This window comes from Neofelis nebulosa, chromosome 13 (assembly GCF_028018385.1).
Source record: "Neofelis nebulosa isolate mNeoNeb1 chromosome 13, mNeoNeb1.pri, whole genome shotgun sequence".
Taxonomy (NCBI): domain Eukaryota; kingdom Metazoa; phylum Chordata; class Mammalia; order Carnivora; family Felidae; genus Neofelis; species Neofelis nebulosa.
In genome coordinates, this window is record NC_080794.1 from 62,868,884 (window position 1) to 62,896,414 (window position 27,531).

At 44.2% G+C, this 27,531-nt stretch overlaps 1 protein-coding gene across 1 annotated transcript; it reads right to left on the reverse strand.

The window, feature by feature from the left end:
• Window positions 1–948: 948 nt before the first annotated feature.
• Window positions 949–26,142, reverse strand: GOT1 (glutamic-oxaloacetic transaminase 1). Its single transcript, XM_058697430.1, has 9 exons — window positions 25,921–26,142; window positions 16,019–16,200; window positions 9,297–9,420; window positions 8,482–8,594; window positions 8,138–8,242; window positions 6,195–6,345; window positions 5,944–6,109; window positions 5,050–5,192; window positions 949–1,502 (listed from the first exon to the last, which is right to left on the reverse strand). Exons 1-9 carry the CDS (start codon window positions 26,036–26,038, stop codon window positions 1,363–1,365), a joined length of 1,242 nt encoding a protein of 413 aa, XP_058553413.1. The 5' UTR covers window positions 26,039–26,142; the 3' UTR covers window positions 949–1,362.
• Window positions 26,143–27,531: the final 1,389 nt, after the last annotated feature.

Genomic DNA, 27,531 nt, shown 5'->3' on the forward strand with positions numbered 1-27,531 from the left:
TAAGAGTTATCTTTCAATATTTAAAAACTCCAAGTAGTAGCCCTCTTATTTTAAAACTCAAAGTCTACAAAACTGTCATTTGGAGAGTCACTTGGACTCTCTGGAAAATGTGAACTGTATTTATGTGGCTCTCATTGTTTCAACAGACCAAGAGGTACCCCACCTGCAGTGGGAGGGGCTGTGTTCTAGAATCACCCTGAGTGATGCCAACCCTTCCACGAATCCATGAAGTCCAGTTTCTTAAGTACAGAAGAAGACAGCTGGCCTTTGAAAGACAAGCCCACCAAACTACCAGAGATGTGGTAGGTGAGGTCACTAAGGGGAGGCATACTTCAAGAATGCAGTTTAGGGGCGCCTGGGTGGCGCAGTCGGTTAAGCGTCCGACTTCAGCCAGGTCACGATCTCGCGGTCCGTGAGTTCGAGCCCCGCGTCGGGCTCTGGGCTGATGGCTCGGAGCCTGGAGCCTGTTTCCGATTCTGTGTCTCCCTCTCTCTGTGCCCCTCCCCCGTTCATGCTCTGTCTCTCTCTGTCCCAAAAATAAATAAAAAACGTTGAAAAAAAAAAATTAAAAAAAAAAAAAAAAAAAAAAGAATGCAGTTTAGTTTTTTTCTTTAGCAACTAGCAAATCCCTCTAGAGCATTCATTTTAAACTATGAGTTACAACCCATTAGTGGATCACAAAATCAATTCCATGGGTCTCAATCAACTTTTATTTCTTTAGTTAGAACACAATAGAATGGAAAACATCAGAACGCACTGCTCCCAGCAAGGGTAAATACTGTTTTCTTAAACTTCTGTGTCAGTTGTGTGTGTGTGTGTGTGTGTGTGTGTGTGTGTGTGTGTGTAAGAGAGAGGTAAATCTATTTCTTACCTTGATCACCCTAGAGAACTAGAGCTTAGGGCTAGGGACACAACCATGCAGAAAGAGCAGGAGACAGACACTCTGAGTAGAGATGACGAGTTTTAATGACACAGCCAACACTCACAATCACAGCTGGCTCTTCAGACAACTTGATCTTTGGGACAAGACTTTGTGCAGAGTCAAGTGATACACAGAAGCACATGAGCAACAGAGGCAACATTCTGGCTTCTAGTGAGGGGGCAAGATATCTACGTGTCATGATCAAAGTACCTTTTTATTCTTCGTAAATTAAAACCTTAATATGCTCTGGCATCCTAAGGGGCTCTAATCCCTGGCCCCCATTTCTTTACAAGGGACATTCTCTTCACGTGGGGCTGCCTCACCAGAGCAGCCTTCCAGCCCTCTGTAGTCTCTATCCATGACACGTACAGCTAGGCTTGCACAGGCAGGGAACACACGTGACAGGACTGCTTTGGTGGTGCTGGTTGGGAGGTGTTTCTTCACTGGATTTTGGTGACTGCTTCATGAATGGAGGTGGCCACATAATCTAGATTTTTAGTAGTTAAGCCACACATGTTGATCCGACCACTTGGCAGCAGATAGATGTGCTTTTCGTTAACCAGATATTCAACCTGCTTGGCTGTTGAAAACCAGAAGAGATATAATGAGAGTAGTAGGAACCCTCTCAGCCATTGAGGGTCAAAGATTCCACAACAGTTTCAGGTTTCCTTCTTTCCCCCAACACAGAGAAGCAAAATAAAAGGAGCTATTTTGTCCAATTAAAACAGGGAAGTATGCTGAATTGATTCTGGAAACCACTTATTAGCTAACTTTCTAACCCCCAGGAAGTTTAATACAGCTCCTCCTGATAGGAATTTTCACCTGGGACTACCTCCCGACCGAAGCTTGCGTGTTACATTCACCAGAACAACCTATTAAAACAACCCTCAGACTTAAGAACATCCCATTGATATGAAATGCTGGTATGAAGTGCTTCTTCTTCCTTAACCTGTACCCCAGCACACAGCAGCTAACTCCCTTTAACATTTCCTTTTCACAGCACATTGTACAGACCCCGTGCTAGAGGGACTGGGCAAATGCTGTGTGCATGAACCAACAGGCTGAAAAACTGGTAAGACGCTTGTGATCTGGCACTTCTCAGGTCCCCTGTTCAAACACACAGGAGGGCTTTCCCGCATTTGTAGAAATGCTTGTGTAGGAAATAGGAAGGAACGGCCTATTCTTCCCTTATGCCACAATCTCTAGAGATTTCTGGTTCATTGCAAAGCCAAGAGACAATTTTATTTGATTTTTCCCTAAATAAATAGCACCCTTAATTAGCACCATTAATTTGAGGGAATGGGATAATTGTTATGGACTGAATATTCATGTCCCTCCAAAACTCATATGTTGAAACCCTAACCCCTAATGTGATAGAATTAGGAGCTGGGGCCTCTGTCAGATAATGAGGTTTGGATGATGCCATGAGGGTAGAGTCCCTGTGTTGGCAGGTATGCCCTTAGAAGAGACAAGCTGGTGCAAGCATGCATGCACACTCTCTCTCTTCCCTTCAGCCCCACACAGCAAGAAGGCAGCCATCTGCAAACTAGGAAGAGAGCCCCCACCATAACTGACCATGCTGGCGTCCCGATCTCAAGCTGCCTGGCCTCCAGCACTGTGAGAAATAAATAAATAGCCTATGCTATTCTGTTATAGCAGCCCCAATGAAGATAGTGATAAAATCATAATAATCACAGGAGCAAACACTATGTGCCAGGCAGTATTCTAAGCACCTTATATTAACTCAGTCAATCTTGATAACCTTATCATTCCCATTGTATAGGTGGTACACAGGGAAGTTAAAAGACTTTCCCAAGGTCATATAGCTAGTCAGTGGTAGAGCTGGGATGTTAAGGCAGGCCATGTAACTCCCGAGTCTGAGCTCTTAGCCAGGACGCTGAGTTGCCTCTGTATGGAAATGGAAAATCTGGACCCTGTAGTCAGTGCTACTCTGGACCCCTGCAAACAAAGTGACCTTCAGAAGTAGCCTTGACCAGGGGCGCCTGGTCAGTTAAGTGTCTGATTTCAGCTCGGGTCATGATCTCACGGTTTGTGGGTTCGAGCCCTGCGTTGGGCTCTGTGCTGACAGCTCAGAGCCTGGAGCCTGGTTCAGATTCAGTGTCTCCCGTTCTCTGCCCCTTCCCCACTCGTACTCTGTCTCTCTCAAGAATAAACGTTAAAAAAAAAAAAAAAGAAGTAGCCTTGACCAGCTTTGACTGTGTGAATTACAGTCACCCAAGGAGATAAAGACTAACCTCAACCACCCACAGAGCCACAGGCACACCACCACCTGTAAAGATGTAGTTATAGGGCTCCAACCTTGGGTTTTTTGTTTGTCTATTTATAAGATTTTATTTTTGAGTAATCTCTACATTCAATGTTGGGCTTAAACTCACAACCCCAAGATCAAGAGTTGCACTCTCTTGGGGCACCTGAGTGGCTCAGTCAGTTGGGCATCTGACTTCAGTTCAAGTCATGATCTCACGGTTCGTGAGTTCGAGCCCCACATCAGGCTCTCTGCTGATAGCTCAGAGCCTGGAGCCTGCTTCAGATTCTGTGTCTGCCCCTCCCCTGCTCACACTCTGTCTCTCTCTCTCCTTCAAAAATAAATAAACATTAAAAAAAAAAAAAACTTAAAAGAGGTGCACACTCGACCAACTGAGCCAGCCAGGCACCCCAACCCTGTTTTCTTTTTTTTAAATAAAGATGAAACCTCTCCACTTTTGTCAGGAAAGGAAGCATCATAACTGAGAAACTAAAGTTATGAACTCTTTCCCTAGAAAAAAGCCAATACACACATACACAATGTTTAAAATATCATTTCAGGGGCTTCAGAGATCTCCTAGAGTACACCACAAATGGCAGGCTGCAATCCCCTGTTCTGATGGACAGAATATCATAAAGGAGGCACTGTGGCATGAGCCCTGTAGAACCCAGGTGGTGGTATATGTGGTTCACTGTCACAATTCCTCCAACTGTTCTGTTTTAAAAGTTTTCCTTAATAAAATGTTGGGAGGGGAAAAAAATGTTTTTAAACAGAGTAAGTAGTGCCAAGTGCTAAAAATATGACTTACGTGTTATGAGCACCCATCTATTCTCACTGTTTTCTAATTCATAACAAAACAAATTTCCTACCCTGGAGAGTGGGGTAATCTATACATCTTATGGGGAGACACACCCACCTTCTGAGCCTTTAGAATACTGCTACTAAATACCACTTCCATTATACCAATATTTTTTAAAATTGCAAAGGATAATTTTACTAAGTGAACTAATGCCCCATTCCAGAATCAGGAGGACACCTATGGCGAACTAAGACATCCCTTTACTTTTTGCGTAGTCTCATTCTCCCGCAAAGTATTTCCGGGGGTCTACCATATACAGTACCATCTTTCTTGTTTATATTTCCTTTGGCTTTTTCTGAGCCCATTTCACACAGGCACTCTGAAGGCCCTGGTTTACAGTGCTTCCTAGCACCTCTGATGTTCCACTCGCTACCCAAGTCAGGCATACAACTGTCCCCAGAGCCACTCAGACACAAGCTCCACACACAGTGGGCAGCCACATCTGTACCATATGACCCGTGGCTTGGCTGGCAGGGGTTCCGTAATCACACATTAAATGAATGAATCCTCTATCATCAGAAGGGACAGCCAATGGCTGATAGGCCCTACCGACCGCTGACCAAGATCACACACGGCTGCCCGCTAGACTTCCAATCGGCTCTCAACTCCAGCTACCAACCCAAGTTCTTATTTGTGAAATGGAGAGAGAACTTTGTAACCTCTTTTTTGAGGGCAATGCTTGGAGACTAGGAAAGACTTGTTAAGAAATCAGGTCCCTGAATAATCATGTATGATATTTATACTTAGGATTAAAGAAAAACCAGAAGGTACCCAAGCATTTATGAGAGACCTTTCATAAAGCAAGTCTCCAAGCTATAAATCCTGTTACTTCCCAGTCCACAAAAATGAAACTAACTTAGTTATGGCTCTACAGATGAGTGGGACACACTGAGAAAACCTAACTTGTTCTGGCCCACAGTTTTATGGCTGACCAAACAGGTAAAGGGGCCAAACCCAACACTGAGAGGAGGGAGCATTCCAGGTAGCTGGGTGGACACTTACGGTTCAAGCCGGTGAAGCTGAACATTCCAATTTGCTCAGTGATGTGGTTCCAGGTTCCTGGAGTCTTGAGGGCTTCTAAGCGTGTCCTGAGTTCAGATCTCATGGTCAGAATCCGGTCAGCCATTGTCTTCACATTACCTGTCCTGAGTGGACAGCAGTATAAATATCAGTCCAGACAAGACAGATGGCACACAGAAACACATAAGTTTAAAAAATATAATTTAATCTATAAACTGCAGATGAGATCACGACCTGGCTATGACAGTACGTGGAGGCCTAGATGGGTAGATAAACCCACAGATAAAGACCACAGAGAGACTTACCAGGCAGAAGGAAATAACTGAGCTTCTGATGGGAGTTTAGCACTAGTCGTGGGTATACTGGCTGTGATACCACTCATGTTTTAACCCAGAATTCACCTAGGGACTGACCCAGACAGGCTAATGTATTTTATCAGGCCTAATTAAGTAGACTGTAGATAGCTACCACATAAAAATTGTTTCAAAATAAGGCAAAATATATGCAAACTAGATACGAATGAAGAGTCCCCAAGTTGTCCCACTAACTTGCAGTTGGATATTCTAGACTATCAGGAATTCCTTCCTGTGTTTCCCAACTTTTAGGGGGGAAGCCTGGGTGGTGGGAGAATGGAGAAAACGCCCCATTCACTGAGTGCTTCCTCCTATGTTCCTGGTTCTGTGTTATTCACGTGTGTTGTATTACGCTCATGTGAGCAGGTGCCAGCCTTATTCTACAGAAATATCTGCGACTCAAAGAGTTCAAAGTAATTTTGTCCTGCCTCTGCCAAAATAAAAGGAAGAGCCAGTTAAATGTGATGGGACAATTACTGTCCTATGTTCCCACAACTCACCCATCAGGCTTTGCGCCCCTTACCATTCTTTAAAGAGCTCAGGGTTAGAGAGGGTACAGGCCACGATTCGCGCTCCCTGAGCAGGGGGATTGGACCAAGTAATTCGCACTATCTTCTCCATCTGGGAAAGGACCCGCAGGATGCTGTCAGGTTCTTTTGCAACCACGGTCAGATTGCCCACTCGCTCATCTAAAGGGAGGGATGAGAGTCAGCTTGGGAGCTGTGATGGGGTGGGGTGGGGCGGGACAGGGCTGTAACTCAGGAGAGCACTCACTGTAGAGCCCGAAGTTCTTGGAAAAGGACTGAGCACAGAAGAGCTCAAATCCTTCAGACACAAAATAGCGAACAGCCCAGGCGTCTTTCTCAAGGTCTCCAGATGCAAAGCCCTGATAGGCTGAGTCAAAGAAGGGGAACAGAAACCGGCGCTGTGAGGAAGGAAAGTGAGTCAGGCCAGGAGATCCTTCTGGAAACAACCTCAGACACCAGCCTTCCTTCCCCAGCTGGTGCCTGCACAAAATTTCTAACACTACCCATTTCTCCTATCTCTCCCCTTTCTGCATTCAACCGCCACTTACACCTGTTCCTCTGTTCAGCTAAATACCAGTATGCAGTTGGATATTCTAGACTATCAAGCTAACAATAAGTCTAACAATTTCAGTGAACCTTACTCTTTTAAAGTACACTCTCCTAGAGTATCATGATGCTGCTTTGCCAAACAGGGCTTATTTGTGAGGCGTGGACGTAGTGTCCCATGTTGGTGGAGGATTCTTTCCTCAGAATTCCTGGTGTGATAAGCTTAGTCAGCTTGGTCTCCCCAGGGGTCCCTGACAACCCCAGCCCTCATCTACTGGGCACTGAAGACAAAGCAGACCGTGTAGTCCCTACTCTCACCCCTCCAACCTCCTCAAAGAACTCCCCACAACTGAATTTGCCCCTTCTACTATGCTTATTGTCTGAGAGGACACCACTTCTATGCCCCCAATTGTCCACACCAGAGGCCAGGGTGCATCCTCCACTCCTACCCCAGCAGCTCATCCCTCACATCCAATCACATCCCGATTCCCATCACCCCCATCTCCTGGGGGCTTGAGAATCCTTTCAGGTCTGCCCCTGCCACTGACTTCATTCAGATCCCCAACAGCTCCCATCTGGATCATGACAACAGCCTCCTAACTGCTCTCTCAGCCTGACTAACCTTGCCTCCCTTGGATCCACTCCCTGCTATGTAGCCTGAAGACAACGCAAATCTGCTCACAACACAGCATGACATAAATGTTCTCCAGTGGCTCCCCACTGCCCTCCAAATAAAGTCCAATGGCTCAGCACAGGATCTTGCCCCCATTTACCTTTAACTCACTTGCAACCCCTTAGAACTCTTGCTGTACTGAGACTTATTCTCAGTTCCTTAAATGGGCCATGACTTCTACCTTGGGCTTTGACCACACTCCTCCCTCTGTAGGGAACATTCCTTCCCTGCCAGCCCCCACCTGTCCTCATCCTTCAAGTCTCAACATGGCTTCTTCTGCCACTACTGCCCTCCACACACACACACACACACACACACACACACACACACCCCAAAGTCTGGGCTACGTGCCTCTACATAACCCCATCAACACTGCTGTCCCACAGTATTTGGCTGTCTGCCCAAACAGGCTGTATGCTCTTTGAGAGCAGAGATGGTCTCTGCTGTGCTCACTATTATATCCTCCAGATGCCTGCTGCGTAGCAGTTTCTCAATGAGTATTCTTTAAACACATTAATGAAGAATATATACCCTTTGAGATAGAAATTCCAATCTAGAAAGTCATCCCAAAGAAATAATAACAAGGAGTCTTATACACAACTGTTCAGAACAAGAAACCTGAGATCTAAATGTCCGTGAATTGATTTAATCAATCCCTAATGGCACGTAGCCATGCATGGAAAATGGCGCTATAAAACATTCCATGGCACGTAAAGGAATCCAGATGAAAGACAAAGTATGTTACAAAACAGCATAAAGAAAATGACCCCATCTTTGTGAAATAAATATATTTACATGTGTAACATATTAACAATGGCTTTCTTTGGGCAATAGGATTTACAGTTAATATTTATCTTCTTCTTTGGGCTTTTCTCCATTTTCCAAACTCTTCTGTGAACAGATATTGCTTTTGAATACATAAAATAGTAATACATACTATGTTTCAAGAGATGCTCTGGAAAGGCAGTTACCTTCATAACGGCGGCGATCTGCTTCCACTGCTCCGGAGTTGGGTCGGTCCCAGTTGGGTTGTGTGCACAGGCATGAAGGACAAAGATGGAGAACTCGGGGGCATTCTGAGGGGAAGGAAGCTATGTCAGCTGCCACACTAGCAGGAATATGGTGGGGGTGCTGTCAGAGTCAGTGGCACACTGGGCAAGGGGCAGCATATTTCTTCCTTATGTGCTAACTCAGAAACCACCATCTGGTTTGGGTAGGATGTTTCAGACTCTCTCCCTTATCAACTGATCCAAAGACCTTTCCCTGCTCCTCCTGACACCATGGGGGTCTGTTTACTTTTCATCTAATCGCCCACCTCCAGATCATTCAGGAAACCCTGGAGATCAAGTCCTCTCTTCGCTGCATCCCAATAGTGATAGGACCGAATGTCTTTAAATCCAGCGGCAGAAAATACACCATTATGATTCTCTGTAAACAAAGAGGTAAAAAGTTAAATGGTTTACAAACACAGAAGGTTAATTGGAAAGCACACAAGTCAGCTTCCAGGGCCCTCACAGGTTCAACATTCCCTGGGCAACATCGAGGTAAGGAGTTAAGACTTAGAAGAATGAGGGGCGCCTGGGTGGCTCAGTCAGTTTAAGCCTCCCACTTTAGCTCAGGTCATCATCTCACAGTTCGTGGGTTCGAGCCCCCCGCCTCGGGCTCTGTGCTGATAGCTCAGAGCCTGGAGCCTGCTTTGGATTCTGTGTCTCCCTTTCTCTCTGCCCCTCACCTGCTTGTACTTTTTCTCTCTCTCTCTCAAAAATAAACAAACATTAAAAAAAAAGACTTAGAAAAATGATTGTAACCAAGAACAAGTTCAACTGGTCAGTCATGCTAAATTTATATCCTACACCACAATGGGACTTCCTGTGTCTACATTTTATACCTCCTCTGGGAAATTTCAACATATGCCAAAACACAAGTCTACCAAGAAACCTGAGAATGAGTATTGCTATTCTGAACTGGAGCATCAGGTTACTCATGTACTGCCATAATCCACTGCTCGAGCCATCCACAAATGTCAGGTGATCCAGGCTGGGTTACATCTTCTGCATAAGTGGTGACATTCATGAGGGTAATCCCCCCGGGCTCCTCTGTTTCTCCTCTCGCTACAGCTAAAGGACTCACCCCAGGTTGGTGAGGACACATAGACGGGCGTGTCCTTGTTGTTTGTTCCATTGTACCATCGTGCTAGGAACTCAGCTCCGATTCGAAGTGCACCTGTCCCCCCCAAAGACTGGACACCTCCCACCTGAAAGAGAAGCAAGGTCACTGGTTGATAATAGTGAAGTCAGATGATTATTAGGAAACAACGAGCACTTGTTATTAGTACCAAGGAGCACTTACTTTGTGCCTGCTCTGTGCTAAGCCCTTTAAATGTATTATCTTATCAAAACCTCACAACTACATTTGCCCATGTTTACAAATGAGGAAACTGAGGCTACAGGAAGTGAAGCACTTTGCTCGGTTACCAGCCTCTCAAGACAACTTTCCTTAACTTCCTTGCATCTTAAAATGACCCCACATGGGCAATAATAGAGTCCTATGTTGTCCCATTTACAAAATACCTTCACACACATTCTTGTTCAATCCTTGCACAACTCTATGAAGTAAGCTATAGATCCCCAACTCATACATGAGGAAATTGATGCAGAGAAGGGGTCTCCCAAAGGGCTGTGCGGCTGTGAGAGGCAGAGCTGGAAATGATTCCAGGCCTTCCTGCTTCAGATCTAGTCACCTGCCCTGCTTCTGCTGTTCTGCCTACATGCCTTCCGTTCCGCCCTCTCACAATTCTTAGTAGGCTTTGGCATGACTCAGTAGAGTAATGTCATAAATTGCTCAATGTGTCTAAAGGATTAAGGAGAAAGAAAAAGATCACCTGAGAAAATCTATCTAAATAAAAGGAAGGGCACAGCAATCTAACAACACTGGCAACCTCTGGGGAGGGGCCTGGGACGGGGGGAATAGTGATCAAGGGGACTTTGTTTGGCCTAATGTGTAAGTGATTTCCTAAAAAAAGGAGAACATGTTCATGTATTATTTGCAAAATTTTAAAATAATTTTTAAAATATATTTAGATGTCTGGGATTTGCTGTACAATAACTTACCTTTGGCACAGGGGTGGGAGGGTATACAAAATTGACCAAATACAGACCATTGTTGAAGCTCGGTGATGGATACATGGGGTTTTTTCATCACACTGCATTATCTATTTATGTAAATATTTGGAATTTTCCACAATAGAAAGGTTAAAAAAATCTCCCTAGACAAAGTAGAAAAGCTCCTAAAATCTTTTTTAAAACAATAACAAAACTTTGATGCTAAAAGATAACAAAGGAAAAAAAACAGAAAAAAGGGAGACCAAACTCATTCATGAACACTGATACTCACTTTCCAGATAAACATTAATGAACAGCATGAACCCAACAGTACACTAAAAAATACCCCCTTTCTCAAGTGACAGTCATCCCACGAATGCAAGATTGTTAACAGATATAAAATGTGTCATGCCACTAAGGTACAGAAAACCCAAATGATCTTCATGACAGATAAGAAAATCATAGACATCCCTGATTTTGATGCTCAGTAAAACAGGAAATAATGGATACTTCTCGAAAGTAACAGGAAAAATTCATTCAGCCATGATGAATAAGTCAGCTTTTTGATGAACAATGAGTCATTAGCAGAAATCCTCTTTGAGCCAGGAACGAGGCAGTGATACCAATTATCACCACTTGTTATTATTCCCCAGTGTTCTATTTGCATTCAGAGGTCTGAGCATCTGTGAAAGAATACGGTCTGAAATGTGAAACAGAAGCCAAGTGGACGTTCAAGCAAACGGGGAAGTGAGCGTGGTTGTGCGCTGTAGGAAAGCAAGGGCAGTGGACTGGGTGAAAACGGTCAGTGCCGGTCAGATGGGGCACACCAACTTCTCTGTTCTCCACAGTGATCCCCACTGAGCACCAGACCCCTCCCATTACTTTATAAAGGTTTTGCGGGCTGCCTGGGTGGCTAAGTCAGTTAGACAGTTAGTCAGTGATGTTAAGCCATATGTGCATTTATTTTTCATGGACTTGGCATGAGCTAAGTGGAATGTCAACTTTATTCATTACCTCACATTTCAAACACCTAGGCAATTCTGGAATGTTGACACTTTCTACACAGATGAGCAAGGCTTCCCTTGAACCTGGTTTTAAGTTATCATGGGTATGTGACGGGTGTACGTGGACATCAGTGAAAATGTTCTCAGGTGTAATTTTTTATTTCCTTTCTCTCCCACTCCAAGATGCAAATTCATTAACTAAAAGAAGTCAAAAAGCCAGTAGATTAGATTGAAAACATGTTCGGAAGAGATACATCCACTTCACTAACGTGACCTAATCCTTTTATGTAACACTTGACATCAAATTCTCAAGAAATTATCATTCCCTAAAAGCACACTGAATACTGGACGGCTTCAGTGAAACACAAACTGTATCAGCAATTAAAAGAAAGAAATTGGGGGCAAATCAATAATGTATCAATTTGGTCATTCTGTGAACTGAATTTTGGCAAACTGTTCTAAAGTCCAGGGAAACCCTACATTTGGGATGAAGGAAACAAGTGCGAAGTTCAAAACGAACAGGCGACCAACCCTGGCGGCTAAACTGGGGTGTCCAGAACTAGAAAAATCCAGTAACATGTGGTGTGAATGATGCCAGTAGGTAATCTGTGATCTTGATTTAGCTACATGGCCTGAAGAAATCCCTGCCAGACTCGACAACATTTGCCTAAGATCACAGTTTGCTGATGTAATGAGGAGCAGGAAAGCTGAGCAGAAGCTGCTTGCAACCAAGGCCATGATGCATGAACCTGGGCACTGCTAGCAGTTCACACAGGTCTCTGGCACAGGGTGCTAAGGATGGGCAAACTGGATGAAGAAGACAACGGTGACAAGATAAGCCACAGTGAAAGCCTAAGCCTCCTAGAGGTGACAGTCAAAGCGAGAAACTGGGATAGCATCACATGGCCTACGAGCCCTCCTACCGATGGTGGCTTGGGAATTCCCAAAGCTGAAACGTTACAGTGCTAGAGATGAAAACTGGACATATGGTACAAGGTCTGAAAATAGAAAGCAGTAAGAGGCAGTGACGAGTGTAGAAAATAGGTCTCCTCAAAATGGCTGATGGACCTGGTAACATTGAATCTTGAGAAGAAAAATCTAGGGGAAGACATGATTATTATTTGTTTTCTGGTTTACTCATTCACGCCTCATTTCCTTCAAGTTCTGGCTGAAATGCCATTTCTATTTCTATCATGACCACCCCAGTGAAAACCAATTCTACCCCCACTCCACCCTCAGCTCTCCTAATGTGCCTCTCCTACTCTCTTTTTACAACATTTATTTTCTTTTAACATACTCTATCATGTTCTTATTTATTATGTTTATAGTTCCTTCTCCCCACATAACAGTAAGCCAGGGCAGAATATTTTGGGTCTTTTGGTCACCGCTGTGCTCCAGCTTCTAGAACAGTGCCCACCCTTAATAGTGACCACTCATCTGTTGACTGAATGAATGAGGGAATTCAAACATCTGAGAATCGCTGATGTGTCAGACTGGGAGCTAAATGCTGAAAATTTACAAGATAAATTAGCAAGCCATCATCCCTGCCCTGAGGGAAGTCATGGTCTTGTGGGAGACAGACTTATAAAATTATACATTATAGTAAGCATAATAAGTACGATTATTCCTGAGCTGTGAACAAAGTCCTGTGATAACTCAGCTCTGCCCGAGAAAGCTAAGGACTCAGCATGGAAGTGACCCTTGGCAAGGCCTTGCAGGACTTACAGGTCTGTGGAATGGCAGGGACCCCAAGGGGAATGGGCGGGGGGTGGGGTGTGGGGGGGCTGTGAGTCACTGGAGAACAGGATGAAATATGCCACATGCCAAGTTCAAAGTCTGGATTTGCCCTGTAGATAATGGAAGGGTGTGTGTTTGTGTGTGTGTGTGTGTGTGTGTGTGTGTGTGTGTGTGGCAGGGAGCAGGTGACATGATTATCAGCTTTTTTTGCTAAGGAAGATCATCCTAGCTGCACTGTGCAGAATGTAATAGGATGGGGAAGGGACTAGAGACAAGAGGCTATTATAAGAATCCAAATGAGAGAACAGTGGGCTGAACTTGGGGATGGTGAAGACGTCCAGGGAGAAAGGACAGACTCAGAGCTCAGAACCAGCCAGTACCTATGGTGATGCAGATGCCAAGAGAGCATCCCAAACCATCCTCCACACCACTCAAAAAAAAAAAAGCCTTCAAATATTTATGGACTGCCATCTAAATTTGTTCTCTGATCAAAAACACAACACAGGATGAACCAGACAAAGAGGGAGGGCCATGTTCCACACGTCTTACAGAATGAAATCAAAACGGGAGCACTGGGCAGAGAAACAAGCATCCACCCGACACAGTTATTAAGTGTACAAGAAATGTACAGTCTCAGAGGAAGAAGGTCCCCAACACAGAAACTCGGTTTCCCTTTGTCAAAAACAGAATTCCATCCATCTATCAACAGCGTCTCACAAGATAACCGCCAGCTGCCAAAGTCCTCCACTCTCAAACTTCATCAGGACTCTCCTCAACGTTCCAGTGTCAGTCACCAAAATCCCTCATGACTTGCCTGATCACTGACCTGAGTTCCAGGACGTTCACTCAGAGCCTCCCTGCCACCTGATACACAAAAGACTGTGCCTGTGTCCAGCCCTCAATTTTCACCCTGCCATTCTGCATATGGAGGCAACTGGGTAACTGCAGGTGGAGAATAAATCAGATGATTCCAAGAATTGGTCCATTCCGTGCACAAAGGCTGCACTACAACACCGGCCCAGGGGAGCAGTAGAGCAGCTGGTTTAAACTGCACAATACCTAACTGGACTATTGCAAAAACCTGAGCCCTTCCCCATGCAGCCAGGTTTATCTTCTTCAAACACTCTGATTGGGTAACTTCTCTGTTCAAACCTTCAGATGATTTCCCCTGCCCAGGGTGCCAAATCAGCCTGCCCGATCTATGTGACATGTTCCCAGCTCCAATCAGGTAGGTGTCTCTACAACCTAGACCCACTTACCTCCTATCTCTGTCCCTGCATTCCTTCTACTCCAAAAAAAGGACCCTTCCTTTTTCCTTCCTCTCTACTTTGAGGTTCCCAACCCTGGTTGTACTTTGGAATCAGCTGGGGAGCTTTTAAAACTATGCCCAAGCAGGGAAGGGAGTTAGGGGTGGGTGGGACAGGGAGTGAAAGGGCAGGGAAGGGTGGTACCCTCTAAGATTCTGACTTAACTGGTCTGGACTGGGGTCCGCCCACCTATATGTATGTAAAATTCCCTAGGTGATGCTAACGTATAGCCAGTGTCCTGGCCTCATTCCCCAAAGTTCAGCTCACATCCCAATTCCATCCATACCACCATCCCTGTCCTCTGAGTCCCTACAACACCGAGAATCTCTACCAAACCACTTCCAGCCACATACAGCCTATTTCGCTATATCTGCTTCCAAATATGTTCTTCCATATATCTCCAGCTATAAACAGAATACCTACTAGGAAGCACTTAAATGGGAGAAGAGGAAGTCAAGGCTAGAAGAATTAAAGAACATTAGAACTGGCAGGAACTTCAGAAAGCATCTAGACTAGTGGCTCTTGAACTTTTGGGGACACAGACTCCTTTTGAAAGTCCAATAAAAGAAGGGCGCCTGGCTGGCTCGGCTGGTCCGCCAGCTGGTCCACCATCATGCCACTCTTGATGTTGGGGGTTGTGAGTTCAAGCCCCACATTGGGCATAGCATAGATATTCCTTAAAAACCTTAAAAAAAAATCCAATAAAAGCTAAAACCTTCTCCTCAGAAATACACGTACACACAGAATTCTGCATAAAATTTCAGGGGGTCAGAGACCTCTTAAATGATCCCCTCTATGTAAGGGCTCCTAATGGGATCATGAACCACAAACTAGTCTTTCGTAACATGTAGATGAGATGCCGGGGTCAGAGGGGTAAATGACTTGCCCATGGCCAAAGGGGCAGATTTGTGTCCAGACCCTGATCGCTTCATCAGTTCATTAAATTCCCTGACTGCTTCAAACCCAGCAGCTAAAATCTGATCATCTATGGCATAAAACAAAACAATCAAAGAAGCCATGCTTGATATACAGCCACACCGCTTGCACTACCAGTCAGGAGACAGTTCAACAGACATAACACCTGACACTTTTAACCAAACTGAGTTTTCAACCTCCTCTCCCCTGCGTAGCATCTAAAGAAAATACGGTCTACCCCTAATGACACAGGTTTGAAATGCATGGGTCCACATATACCTGGATTTTTTAAAATAAATACAGTACCGTGTTGTAAATGCATTTTCTCTTCCTTATGATTTTTTTAAGTTTACTTATTTATTTTGAGAGAGAAAGAGAGAGCACAAGTGCATGTGCAAGTCGGGGAGGGGCAGAGAGAGACAGAGAATCCCAAGCAGGCTCTGCACTGTCAGCACAGAGCCGGACTCCAGGCTCAAACTCACAAACTGTGAGATTGTGACCTTAGCCGAAGTCAGAGGCTTAACTGACTGAGCCACCCAGGTGCCCCCTTATGATTTTCTTAGTAACATTTTCTTTTCTCTAGCTTACTTTGTTGTAAGAATACAGTATAGAATACATACAACATACATGAATTGACTTTATGTTATCCATAAGGCTTCTAGTAGACTGTTAAGTTTTGGGGGAGTCAAAAGTTATACAAGGATTGTCGACTCAGTGTGGCATGGAGTCAGCACCCTTAACCCCGACACTGTTCAAGGGTCAACTGTACACCCTCACCCAAAACTCACCCGCTTCTCCTGGAGAGCTGGGCTGTTATCCCCAAGGGCAAGGCGGGATGCACATGTCCGGAACTCCGCCAGGCCCAGGATCGGCAGGTACTCGTGGTTTAGGCTATTGTCGTTAGCAATCTTCTGCTCCACTTTCCTCACGACTGGCAAAACCCAGGGCTGGCAGTCATCTGTGCGATAAGCTGGAAGACAGGGAAGAGTTAGTAACAGAGGAGGAGTCAGGTTTCATCCAAGAAAGAGCTAGCCCTGCAAACAGGGAGCACTCCACCATCTTTCAACCAAACAGAACTGTGAGGGAAATTAAAGGTCATTCGCTGACTGCCTGCCTGCTTTGGGCCAGCCACTGGACTATATGCTGGGCAGGCAGGACAGACATAGTTCCTACCCTTATGGAAGTTAGAGCCCTTAAACGCATGACCTCTAAAAGACAGAATGCTGAAACACAACTGGGGCGTCAGAGAGCCTGAGAGAAAGAGTGCACGTGAAAGCACTCTGCACACTAAGCTACACCATACAGATGCTGTGTCGATACGACTGGCGCACTGAGGTCTGTATAGCCATGGGCCCCGAATCTCCCTCCTTCTGCATCTCCCCAAGAGATTTCCAGAAAGTGCAAGGTGCTACTTCACACGAATGCTGCACCTTCTAACATAAAATGTGGAGAGGGGCACGAATGCTGCACCTTCTAACATAAAATGTGGAGAGGGGCACGAATGCTGCACCTTCTAACATAAAATGTGGAGAGGGGCATGGCAGAAGGCCCACCTCCTCCTCTTGTCCTGTAAGAACAGAAACGGGACAAGTGGCAAGCAAATGCCCCGGGGCTGAAGATTCCAGCAAATGGTTACACAATCACTCAACAACCTATTTGATATTTGCACACGTTTTTGTCCTCTCTCCGCCCGCACTGGCCATTTTCACTGCCCCTCCTACTTCATGTTTCACACGTTTATTGATCTAAATGTATCTATTTCATAATATTTACAGTCTTGCCTACAGCAAATTTCTAAGCACCTCTACACTAAAAGTATTTTTAGTCCAGTTATCCTATCGCTGACTTTTTCCCCACTACTAACGTATGATTATCTTAGGATTATAGCTTTAGAGGGCAGCTGCTGTGGCTTGCACCCAAGCCAACAATCTGCGCAGATTCCTGACAGGGGTCATTTGACTTTGCTGGAATGTTTATGTCTCCAACAGACCCACACTTTGGAAGTGATTTTGGAACTGAAAATTTTATTTTATTTTTTTAAATGTTTATTTTATTTATTTTGAGGGGGGAGGGGCAGAGAGAGAGAGACAGAGAGAGACAGAGAGAGACAGAGAGAGAGAGAGAGAGAGAGAGAGAGAATCTCAAGCAGGCTCCACGCTCAGCACAGACCCCTACATGGTGCTCAATCGCACAACCATGAGATCGTGACCTGAGCCAAAATCAAGAGTTGGACACTAAACCAACTGGTTTAGCCTGGAGCCACCCAGGCACCCTTAAACTGAAATATTCAGAGTAATTCTGATTGTTTTATCTTGCTCATTTCTGTCCAACATTAATCCCTGACTTTTTTTTTAAATCACTTTTTAGAAAGGTTATTGATATTATTTACTGAACAATACATGTTGACTGTAGAAATTTTCTAAAAACCCAGAAAGCAAATGATAAACATTATGATTAATATATAATCCTGGCACTCAGAGATAGAGTATGGACATTTTGGTGTACAACCCTCTTAAGCTTTATTTTACATTAGTATATTCTTTTATAAAACATGCATCACACTGTATATAAAATTTTCAACATGCTTTTTTCCACTTAACAAATATGAGTATTTTCACTGTCATTAACTATTCTTATAATAGGTAATATATTCACATGTCTCCAACCCATCCTTATCCTCCATCTACCTAGTTCCAACTCCTCACCCCCCCCAATAAATAACAGCTGCATTCTTTTGTATCCTTCCAGAATTTCCCTATAAAACTGCAAGCAAGTACAGCTTATGTTCCCTCTTGTTATAGAAAAGGTAACATACAACATACTATACACTGTTTTGTTCCTTGCTTTTTCTACTTAAAGATCTTTTCTTTTTCTGTTTGTACACAAAATGTCTTTGTTCTTTTTTACAGCTGCATAACTGATGAATGTCCCATAATTTGTTTTGCCAGCGTCTTGCTGATGGACATTTGAGTTGTTTCCAATCTTTGGCTATTACAAAACAGTACTTCAATGAACAACCTCATACATATGTCATCATACATGTATGCAAATATATCTGTAGGATGCAGGTTGAAAATGGAAGAAGTGGATAAGAAGTATGTGTATCTGTAGTTTTGACAGATATACCCAAACTAACCTCCACAGGGATTTTTATCAGTTAACACAGCCTCCACCAGAGTAAATTTTTGCCAGTGTAAGGATACAAATGGTACCTCAGAGTAGTTTTAATTTGCATTTCTCTTATTATAAATGCAATTGGGCATTTTTCATATTTATGATCCATTTACAACACAATTTGTAACACAATGGCTAGACAACATTCCTTTCCATGATTGATTTATTAAATATTTGTGTTGCTTTTGATTATTTGATATTATAAGTACTGTGATAAATGTTCTTGTGTCTTCACACATGTTCATGAGTGTTTCCTTAGAAAAATGTTTCTAGATGTAAAATTACAGGTCAAAAGCTATACAACAAATAAGTCAAGACTTTATAAGATCATTTTGATTTGGGGTTGGTCTTCTATCAACTAACTCTACCCTCTAGGAATGTGTCATTTGCAGATCTGATAAGCACGTCAAACTGGTAATAAGAATGAAGACAGAGCTCAGACTGACACAGCCACTAACCAACCAATAGTCTCTGGATAGGAGGCTGTAACACTGTCACAATGCTCATGTACTATCCTCTGACCCACTAAATTCCCACCAAACAAGTTAAAAAGACTATTTTTATCAGGTGGGATTTGGTCTGGGTTTTTTTTAATTCCTTTTTTTAAATGTTTATTTATTTTGAGAGGGAGAGAGAGAAAGAGTTCGAGTGAGCACGAGCGGGGTAGGGGCAGAGAGACAGAGAGGAAGAGAGAATCCCAAGCAAGCTCCATGCTCTCAGCACAAAGCCCAGCAATGGGTTCAATCTTACAAATGGTGAGATCATGACCTGAGCCGAAATCAAGAGTCTGATGCTTAACTGACCGAGGCACCCAGGTGGTCTGGTTTTTTAATTTTTTTTTAATGTTTATTTATTTTTGGAAGAGAGAGAGAGACAGAGCATGAATGGGGGAGTGGCAGAGAGAGAGGGAGACACAGAATCCGAAGCAGGCTCCAGGCTCTGAGCTGTCAGCACAGAGCCCAATGTGGGGCTCGAACTCATGAACAGTGAGATTATGATCTGAACCAAAGTCAGACGCTTAACCACTGAGCCACCCAGGTGCCCCTGGTTTTTTAAAGAGATGTCAAAATAACCACTTTTAAGTTAAGAGTTGTCCCTGAAGGGAATCACGCTATCTATAATCACAATGCTACCACTGTCCATCTTATTCTTGGAATTCTTCTTTTGGAATTAGAGAAATCTCATTATTTTGAATATCCTCAATTGGTGCCAAATCTTTGTCCTTTGAAAGAAAATCTGATTGCTGGAAATGATACTTGTAGCAACAGCAAACACATCTTTGACTACGCACACAGAGGGGATGCTATTTAGATGTACAAGAGTGTGGGTATTCATAGAAAAACTAGTTCTATTATGCTTCACATCTGTGTTGGGATGCTATATATCTATTACATAATTAGGCCATATATATTACATTTATGATAATAATGTTATTTGTAAACCACATATTATAAATAAAATGGGGGGGGGGGGTGCCTGGCTGGCTCAGTCAGTGGAGCATGTGATTCTTGATCTCAGAGTTGTGAGTTCAAGCCCCATGTTGAGTGTAGAGATTACTTAAAAATAAAATCCTTTAAAAAATAACAGTTAAATAAATAAATAAATAAAATAGGAAGATGAAAAGTTGCGGTACTGCTGTTCTTACCCATACTGCATATTCTGTACTACTCTAAAAAATCCTGTACATGACTGGAGGCACGGAGGCATCTATATTGGGACAAAAGAGAAACTAGCCAACTGATACCTCCCCTCCCTTCTTCACCACCCAGTTTCTCCCAGGTTCAGTTCCAGATTTATTTCCAATGCCTTGCCTAACTGTCCTAATGAAGCAGAACAGCAGACTGCTCTTGTGATTAGAGCAATGAAGTCAAACATGATTAACAACTATGATTCCTGCTTTCCAGGGGATTTTTATTCCTACTTGTTGGAGCCAGGAGTTTCTCACTCATTCTTTCATTCACTCATTCATTACTCATTACTGAATCTACCAAGAACAAGGCACTGGCTACAGGTAGCTACACAGAAATAGGTAGGATACTATTTGCCCTCGAGGAAACAGAACAAGGAGCCCTTAATTCTCCTGTAAGGAGTCAGGAAAGATTTCACAGAGAATGAAGTCTGAAAGTCGAATACAAGTTTAAAAGGTAGACAAGGAAAGGGCATTCCAGTGTAGAGGCAGAAAAGTTTTCCCTTCCACCCTTTTAGGTTCTTTGGCTGGTCTAATTGACATAAGACAGGTTAACAAAAATAAATAAAAAACGTTGAAAAAAAAATTTTTTAAAAAAGGGGCGCCTGGGTGGCGCAGTCGGTTAAGCGTCCGACTTCAGCCAGGTCACGATCTCGCGGTCCGTGAGTTCGAGCCCCGCGTCAGGCTCTGGGCTGATGGCTCGGAGCCTGGAGCCTGTTTCCGATTCTGTGTCTCCCTCTGTCTCTGCCCCTCCCCCGTTCATGCTCTGTCTCTCTCTGTCCCAAAAATAAATAAAAAACGTTGAAAACAAAATTAAAAAAAAAAAAAAGACAGGTTAACAGGAGAAAAAAGTTTAATAACCTGTACCTCCTGTATACATGGGAGTTACTCAGTTTTCCCTGTATATCAACTGAGTAACTCCTCAAAATGGCCAAAGCCATCACATTAAATATCACCTTCAGCTAGAGACAAAAAGGGTGGGGAGTCAGTTATGGGAGATGATCAGTAAAAGCACAGTGAACAAGAGTAAGATTGTTACGTAGACTTAAGCCCAGTCCTCTCCACTGGTAAGTTTCTAGATATTTAGAGTCATCTGAGAGGCACTCTTACAAATGGATATTTCCCCTATAAATGTCTCTTACTAAAGGGCAACTTCTACATGGTTTTCAGAGCTTCTCCTCTATCTGCAGTTTCTTAAAAATAACCATCTTAATGGGGCGCCTGGGTGGCTCAGTCGGTTGAGCGGCCGACTTCGGCTCAGGTCACGATCTCACGGTCCGTGAGTTCGAGCCCCGCGTCGGGCTCTGGGCTGACTGCTCGGAGCCTGGAGCCTGTTTCAGATCCTGTGTCTCCCTCTCTCTGACCCTCCCTCGTTCATGCTCTGTCTCTCTCTGTCTCAAAAATAAATAAATGTTAAAAAAAAAAAAAAAAAAAAAAATTAAAAAAAAAAAAATAACCATCTTAAGCCATACTTCAGTGTGGCAAATTTTGCTCCCCTTCACCAGACTGCGGGAACACCTGTGCAGGGTCCAAGAGGCCTGGAGACCTAAGGTTTCTGAGGACGTGCATTTTCATGGCTCGAACATTAAGATCCAAGGAGGAATAGCAAGGAGGGGCTAAAAAAGTCTTTGGAGTCTCTTCTGAGTCTCTCCTAAGGAACGTCGTTTCAATGGGGAAGCCACTGGAAGCATTTAAACAGGGTGATGTTGACAGCTGTACATCAAGGATCTTTTGAGTGACACTGTAGAAAATAAACTGGAAAGGAGAACACAGGCAGTTAAATCAGGAGGCTACTGCAATAATCCAGAAAGGGAAAAATGACATCTTGAATTAAGGTAGTGATGGCAAGGATAAAGAAAAGAGGAGACAGTCGTAAGATTTATGAGATAGATAGATAATACAGAACCCAGTGACCAAATAAACTGACATGGGTTCAAGGGAAGGATGGCAAATGACTCAAAAGTCTCTCTAGTCTGGATAAAGACTGGTGGTGATGGGGGGCAGGGAGGGTCAACCAAAATATAAAACATAAGCAGAAAAAAAAAAGAAAAGATTGAAGGGAAGGTAAAAATGACCAGTTGTGTTCCAAACATGCTGAATTTGGTGTGTCTAGCAAACTGTATTAAGTATGGGTCTGGCATTCAGGGAAGAGGTTCTGGATAGAAAGAAAGACTTCACAATTAATAGACATCGACGGTACCTGAGCCACAGTAATAACAAGGACTTACTGAATGCTTAGTACACACAAGGCACTGTCCTAAATGCTTCACCTTTTTTTTTTTTAACCCCTGTTTAATTCCTATAAACAACTCACAAAATAGATATTATGATCTAGAAACTGAGACCAGAAAAGTTGAATAATTTGCCCAAGATCAAAGAATTGTAAGAGCTAGGCTGTCATACTATATTACGCTCATGGATCCATGTACTTTTTTTAAGGACAAGAGATGTCTAGGGAAAGCCCGAAGCAAGCAGGCCCCAGAGCACTGTGTGAGGGGCCTTTGCCAGCAGGCTTCCCAGCCCCAGGCACCCCTCTTTTAGAGGAGGCACCCAAGTTTCAGGGCAGTGCAACAGTGCTGCTTTCCAGAAGAAAGGAAGAACATGGAGAATGCAATGATCAGACCGCCCCCCTCCTCTCCTCTGAACATCACCACTTCCCTCACCCACCGCTACCCAAGAGCCCGGGCACATATGCACACCTCTTAAAGCCCTTCTCCATCTAGGCTCCTGGGAAGAGGGCCAGCGAGTACTCAGAAACACCTAATACAGCACATCTATCCAACTGTTTTATGTGAAGATGCTAGAAATCCACATTAAAAACAGCAACAGACCTTAAAATAAGAGCAGTTTATCTGGAACAAAAGAAATCTAAGTTTATGTGATAAACAGACTGAATGAAGCCTATGAAGAAATGTCTTGCTTCAGCTACATTGGGATGGACCTGTGTCTCTTGTGCCCTTAAAGCCACTTGTCTGAAACTTTGACAAGCACTAAAATGATCAACTCAGAGCATATCATACTTACATGTGATGCTCTGCTTTAACTAAAAGGAAATTATGGAAACAGCAAGAAGAATATCTCTGGAGAAACTATCAGCAAGTAGGAACTAGGTAGTAAAATTATAGTTGTAGTTTATTTTAAACACATCCAACATCACTAGAACTTGAGCTGGTTAATTCCCACTGAGCTTTATCATAACATGGCGGGGGGGGGGGGGGAAGTACCTTCCCCAAAGTCAGTGATTAATTACATTTCCTTCACAAAAGATATACTTGGTGATGTGTATAACTACAGACAGGACATACAAAAGATGAAGGAGACCCTCACCTGAGCCCCTGCCATCCACACAAAAAAACAAAACAACAACAACAAAAACTGGTCAAGGTGATCATAAAAAGAAAAATAATATTTATATCACACTTTTCACTTATATATCACATTTCATACATAATTATTCATTTCATCCTCAGTCAACTGATGAGGCCAGTAACATCATTATCTTACATATAATATGTTAGTGAATCTTAGAGTACAATTTTAGAGAGAGGTCATTCCATCCTGCTCCTCATTTAACAGACTGAGTCCTAGGATGTTTAACTAGCCTTCCCAAGGTCACGTCACTAAACTGCAGGGCTGACCTGTATGCAAAGCACCTGCCACTACAGTGCACTGGCAGCCTCTGGACCATCTGAAGGACCCAAAATAGAGGACAGTTCCCTTACCAATGGCCATATGACTTGGGGCAAACTGCTTCATCCATCTCAGCTTCAACTTCCTTATGTCTGAAACAACCCTCAGAGTCGTTGTAAGCATTAAATGCAGGGGCGCCTGGGTGGCTCAGTCGGTTAAGCTTCAGACTCTTGATCAAGAGTTTGAGCCCCACATCAGGCTCTGCTCTGACAGTGCAGAGCCTGCTTGGGATTCTCTCTCTCTCCCCGTGTCTCTGCCCCTCCCCAACTTGAGCACGCTCTCTCGCTCTCTCTCAAAAATAAATAAATAAACTTTTAAAAAAGATTAAATGCATAAATCATTTGTTCATGGTAAGGAGGTAAAGTTCCTGGGTTCCTGGAAACCACGAAAAAGGCACTGTCACGGGTGACGTGACCACCTGAACTACAAACCATACTTCTGAGCCAATCATTTCTGGCCTGGGCTGGCAGGGCACTTTTTCTCTGCATGAGCAGTTTATTTCTTAAGGGATGTCAGAAATGATTTCATTTTGCAGTTCTTAAGCTGAAAAATTTATTCAACATCTTCTATGCAACCTAAGAGCTGCCAAAACAATAATAGTAACAAAAGTAACAGAAATGCCAAAACGACTAATACTTACATAACTCCTACTTATTTGCCAGCCACTATTCTAAGTACTTTAAATGTATTTAACTCTCACAAAAATTCTGTAAGATAGTTTAAAGGTAACTGAGTCAAAAAATTTTAAAAGATGTATTTAAATCAACATCAACGTATATATATCTGGCCCTAAATAAGTACTTGGAGGCTTTAAATTGGATTTAAATTAAGAGCTTGAATACTGCCCGATTCCAATTCAATTCAAGGCATTCTTTCAATATTTCTTCCACTCAGCTGCCTGTTGAAAACATCGCTTTCTCTCCATGAGTTAAACTACATACTATTTACTTTTTAAAAAATGCTTTATTACGGGAAATTTCAAACATATACAGAAGTTGCAAGAATAAAATGATGGATGTTCCATTTACCCATTACCTAGCTTCAACAAATCATACTTTTTAATGGCTTTTTTCTCACTCCTCTCCCATGCTCCTTGGTAAAGACTTTTTTTTAACAGGTCCTATGTACACTCACTGTGGGAAGCCTGATTCTGAACCTCCTTCTCGCCACCCTTGATTTTCTCTTTCCAAAATTTCTAGTCCGCTAAGTGTGTTCCTTAGCACAGAACATCATACTCATTTTCTTCAACGTGGCTGGCCTCTGTATGTGGTCGAGTGTCTGTGGGGCTTCAAACGTTCAAATGACAGTGACAGAAACAACAAATTCACCAAAGGTTGGAGTTATTCTAAGGCACTCTGGTCTAAACCCTTTTCTTGCAGAAGGGAAAACGAGGCCCATGTTCTGAGCTGTCAAAGGTCCAAGAAATACAAACAAGAAATGAGGACAAGAATGTGGGAAAAGCGAGCTCCTACCTCCACACTCTTTCCACTCCTTCCCACCATCTCTACCCATTCCTACCACATCTGTGAAGGCCAGAATATTCTTCCCAGATCCTCCCAGGCAGCATTAACCTGTCTCAGAAGTATTCTAAATTTCTATTATATCACATCTTGACTTTAACATCCTTGAGGCCAAAACCAACCCTCAGTCTCCTCTCCTCGCCCCCACAAGGCTTGGTAAAGTACTGATTGTTACCTGGTAGTCACTCAAATATTTATTGACCCAGACCAGAGCTCCCTAAGGCTTAGAGTTCTCCCTCATCCATTCCCCAGCAGCCAGAACTTCGAGCCTATCAGGCTTCCTAGCTTCCTCCCTCTCCTTCCAATCTCTGGGCGTCCCATTTACTAACAGGAGAAAGGATGCGGTATAAAGAACATAGAATGAGGAATCGTAAAAACTGGGTTTGTGTCCTGGCTGCTAGACCTGTACTGTGGACCTTGGGCACATCTCCTTTTCCCAGAGACTCCATATGCTCATCTGTAAAACGGGCAGGTTGAAAAAGCTTCGCAGATCTTGCCTTCTCTCCGGGGCTCCCCTCTGAGGCCATGCTGGGCCTCAGCCTGTCCCACTCCCCGCGGCGCGGATTAGGTCCGCTCCACTCCCCAGGATGCTCCTACTCCCTAAGCACAGCATCTTTACCTCCCACTCCCAGGTTGACCTTGCGGGGGTCCGGATCCTCCCGGAAATCGGCAGTGAGCTTAAAGACAAGGACGGGCTGCGCCTGCGGAACCTCGGCGAACACAGAAGGAGGCGCCATTGCAGAAGAACTGGAGAGAACAGAGAGTTTCCAGTCTACGTCCAGAGCCACCGGTCCGGTCTAGCCCGGGCGACTGGAGACTTTCACCTTCACCCAGCCGGCGGGGGCGGGCCCGCGGCCTCCAATGGCCTAGCTGCGTCCAGAACTTGGCAACGCGGTGAACCAATCGCGAGCTTCTGACGCAGCAGGGACGGGAGGGAGGGTATGCTATTAGCCAATCCAAGAAAAGAATCTTATCGGAGGCCAGCGATGATGCAACCAATGCACTGCACGCCAGCTAAGATGGGGGCGGGGGCTAGGATTGATTGGCAGAGCGGACTCCTATGGTTGAGGACGATATTCCTTGGGTCTCAGGTGCTGAGGGGAGGAGCCGAGCAGCCCGGGTGCGCTGGAAGTCGCCTCCGTGACCTTCGAGGGCCAAGAGAGGAGCTAGGAGGCCGGCGAGAGTCCCGGAGGACCGGCCTTCCCCATGAAGCAGGCGTTCTCGCTGCCAGGCCCGACAGCGTTCACGTACCTGACCGCGGCTGGCAGCCAAATCCCCGGCGTCTGCGCTCGGGAACGAGAGTCCTTGGCCAGGACGTGCAGCTCCGGAGCCCTCGCGGGCGACCTTGACCTTCCAGGTCGGCTGTTCCCCCTGAGGGAAATGTGGGTGGGCCTCCTGCCTGAGTGTCAAGCAAGGGACAGCCTGCTAAAAGTGGAGGAGTGACCAGGAATTCCCTTCGCAGCTCTTTTTTGAGGTTTTTGCTCCCCTTTCCTTACAGAGGAGGCCTGGTCTTCAAGGTCCTTCAGGATCTGGGCACAGCGTCCCTCTCCAGCTTTCCTCCCACGCACGCACTCAACCAGATCCCGCTGTCAGCAGCTGGCTGGTACCCCAACTGCCTCTTCTTTTAGTCGGGCTGTACCTCCCCACCTCCCGTCTTCACCTGGTGATCTTCAAGACCCAAAGTAAATGCCTCCTTCATGAAGACTTTACTTAATCCTCATTCTGGTCAAAATCCGTCTCTCATTTCCTGTGCTTCTGTACCTTGTTGACAATATTACCATTTCAGAAAATGCCCTAGTTAAGAACCGAGCTCTAGAGCCAGACCACATAGGTTTAGATTCTGACTGTCATTTACTGACTTGGGCAGGTTTAGGCAAGTTACTTAACCTCTCTGTTCCTGCTCTGTAAAGTGGAGATAATAGTATTGTCCTCAGGGTTGTTGTGGGAATTATATGAGTTAATACATATAAAGTGTTTGGCTGCATATAGGAAGTACTCCCTAAATGTTAGCTATTGTTGTCATTGCACATCTGCCACACCCCGTGTAGATGGTAAGCTTCTTTGGGCTAGAGATCATACTCTATATAGTATCCCCCAGTTTTTTGCACTTAGTAAGTGTTCAATAAATGGTGGAAGGAAGAATCCATTCCCTTGGTATTACAGAAGAAAACAATACCTCAGCCTCTGTTCACTGGATAATACGACAAATCTCAAAATGAATTTTCCATTC

Excerpts from the sequence above, each read along its gene's own strand:
- GOT1 (XM_058697430.1), bottom strand. The coding sequence starts at position 26,038 with ATGGCGCCTCCTTCTGTGTTCGCCGAGGTTCCGCAGGCGCAGCCCGTC. Across the intron at positions 9,421-16,018 it reads CAGCTCTCCAGGAGAAGCGG|GTGGGAGGTGTCCAGTCTTT; the intron begins GTGAGTTTTGGG and ends CTTCTCTTTCAG. Across the intron at positions 6,346-8,137 it reads AGATCGCCGCCGTTATGAAG|CGCCGGTTTCTGTTCCCCTT; the intron begins GTAACTGCCTTT and ends CCTTCCTCACAG.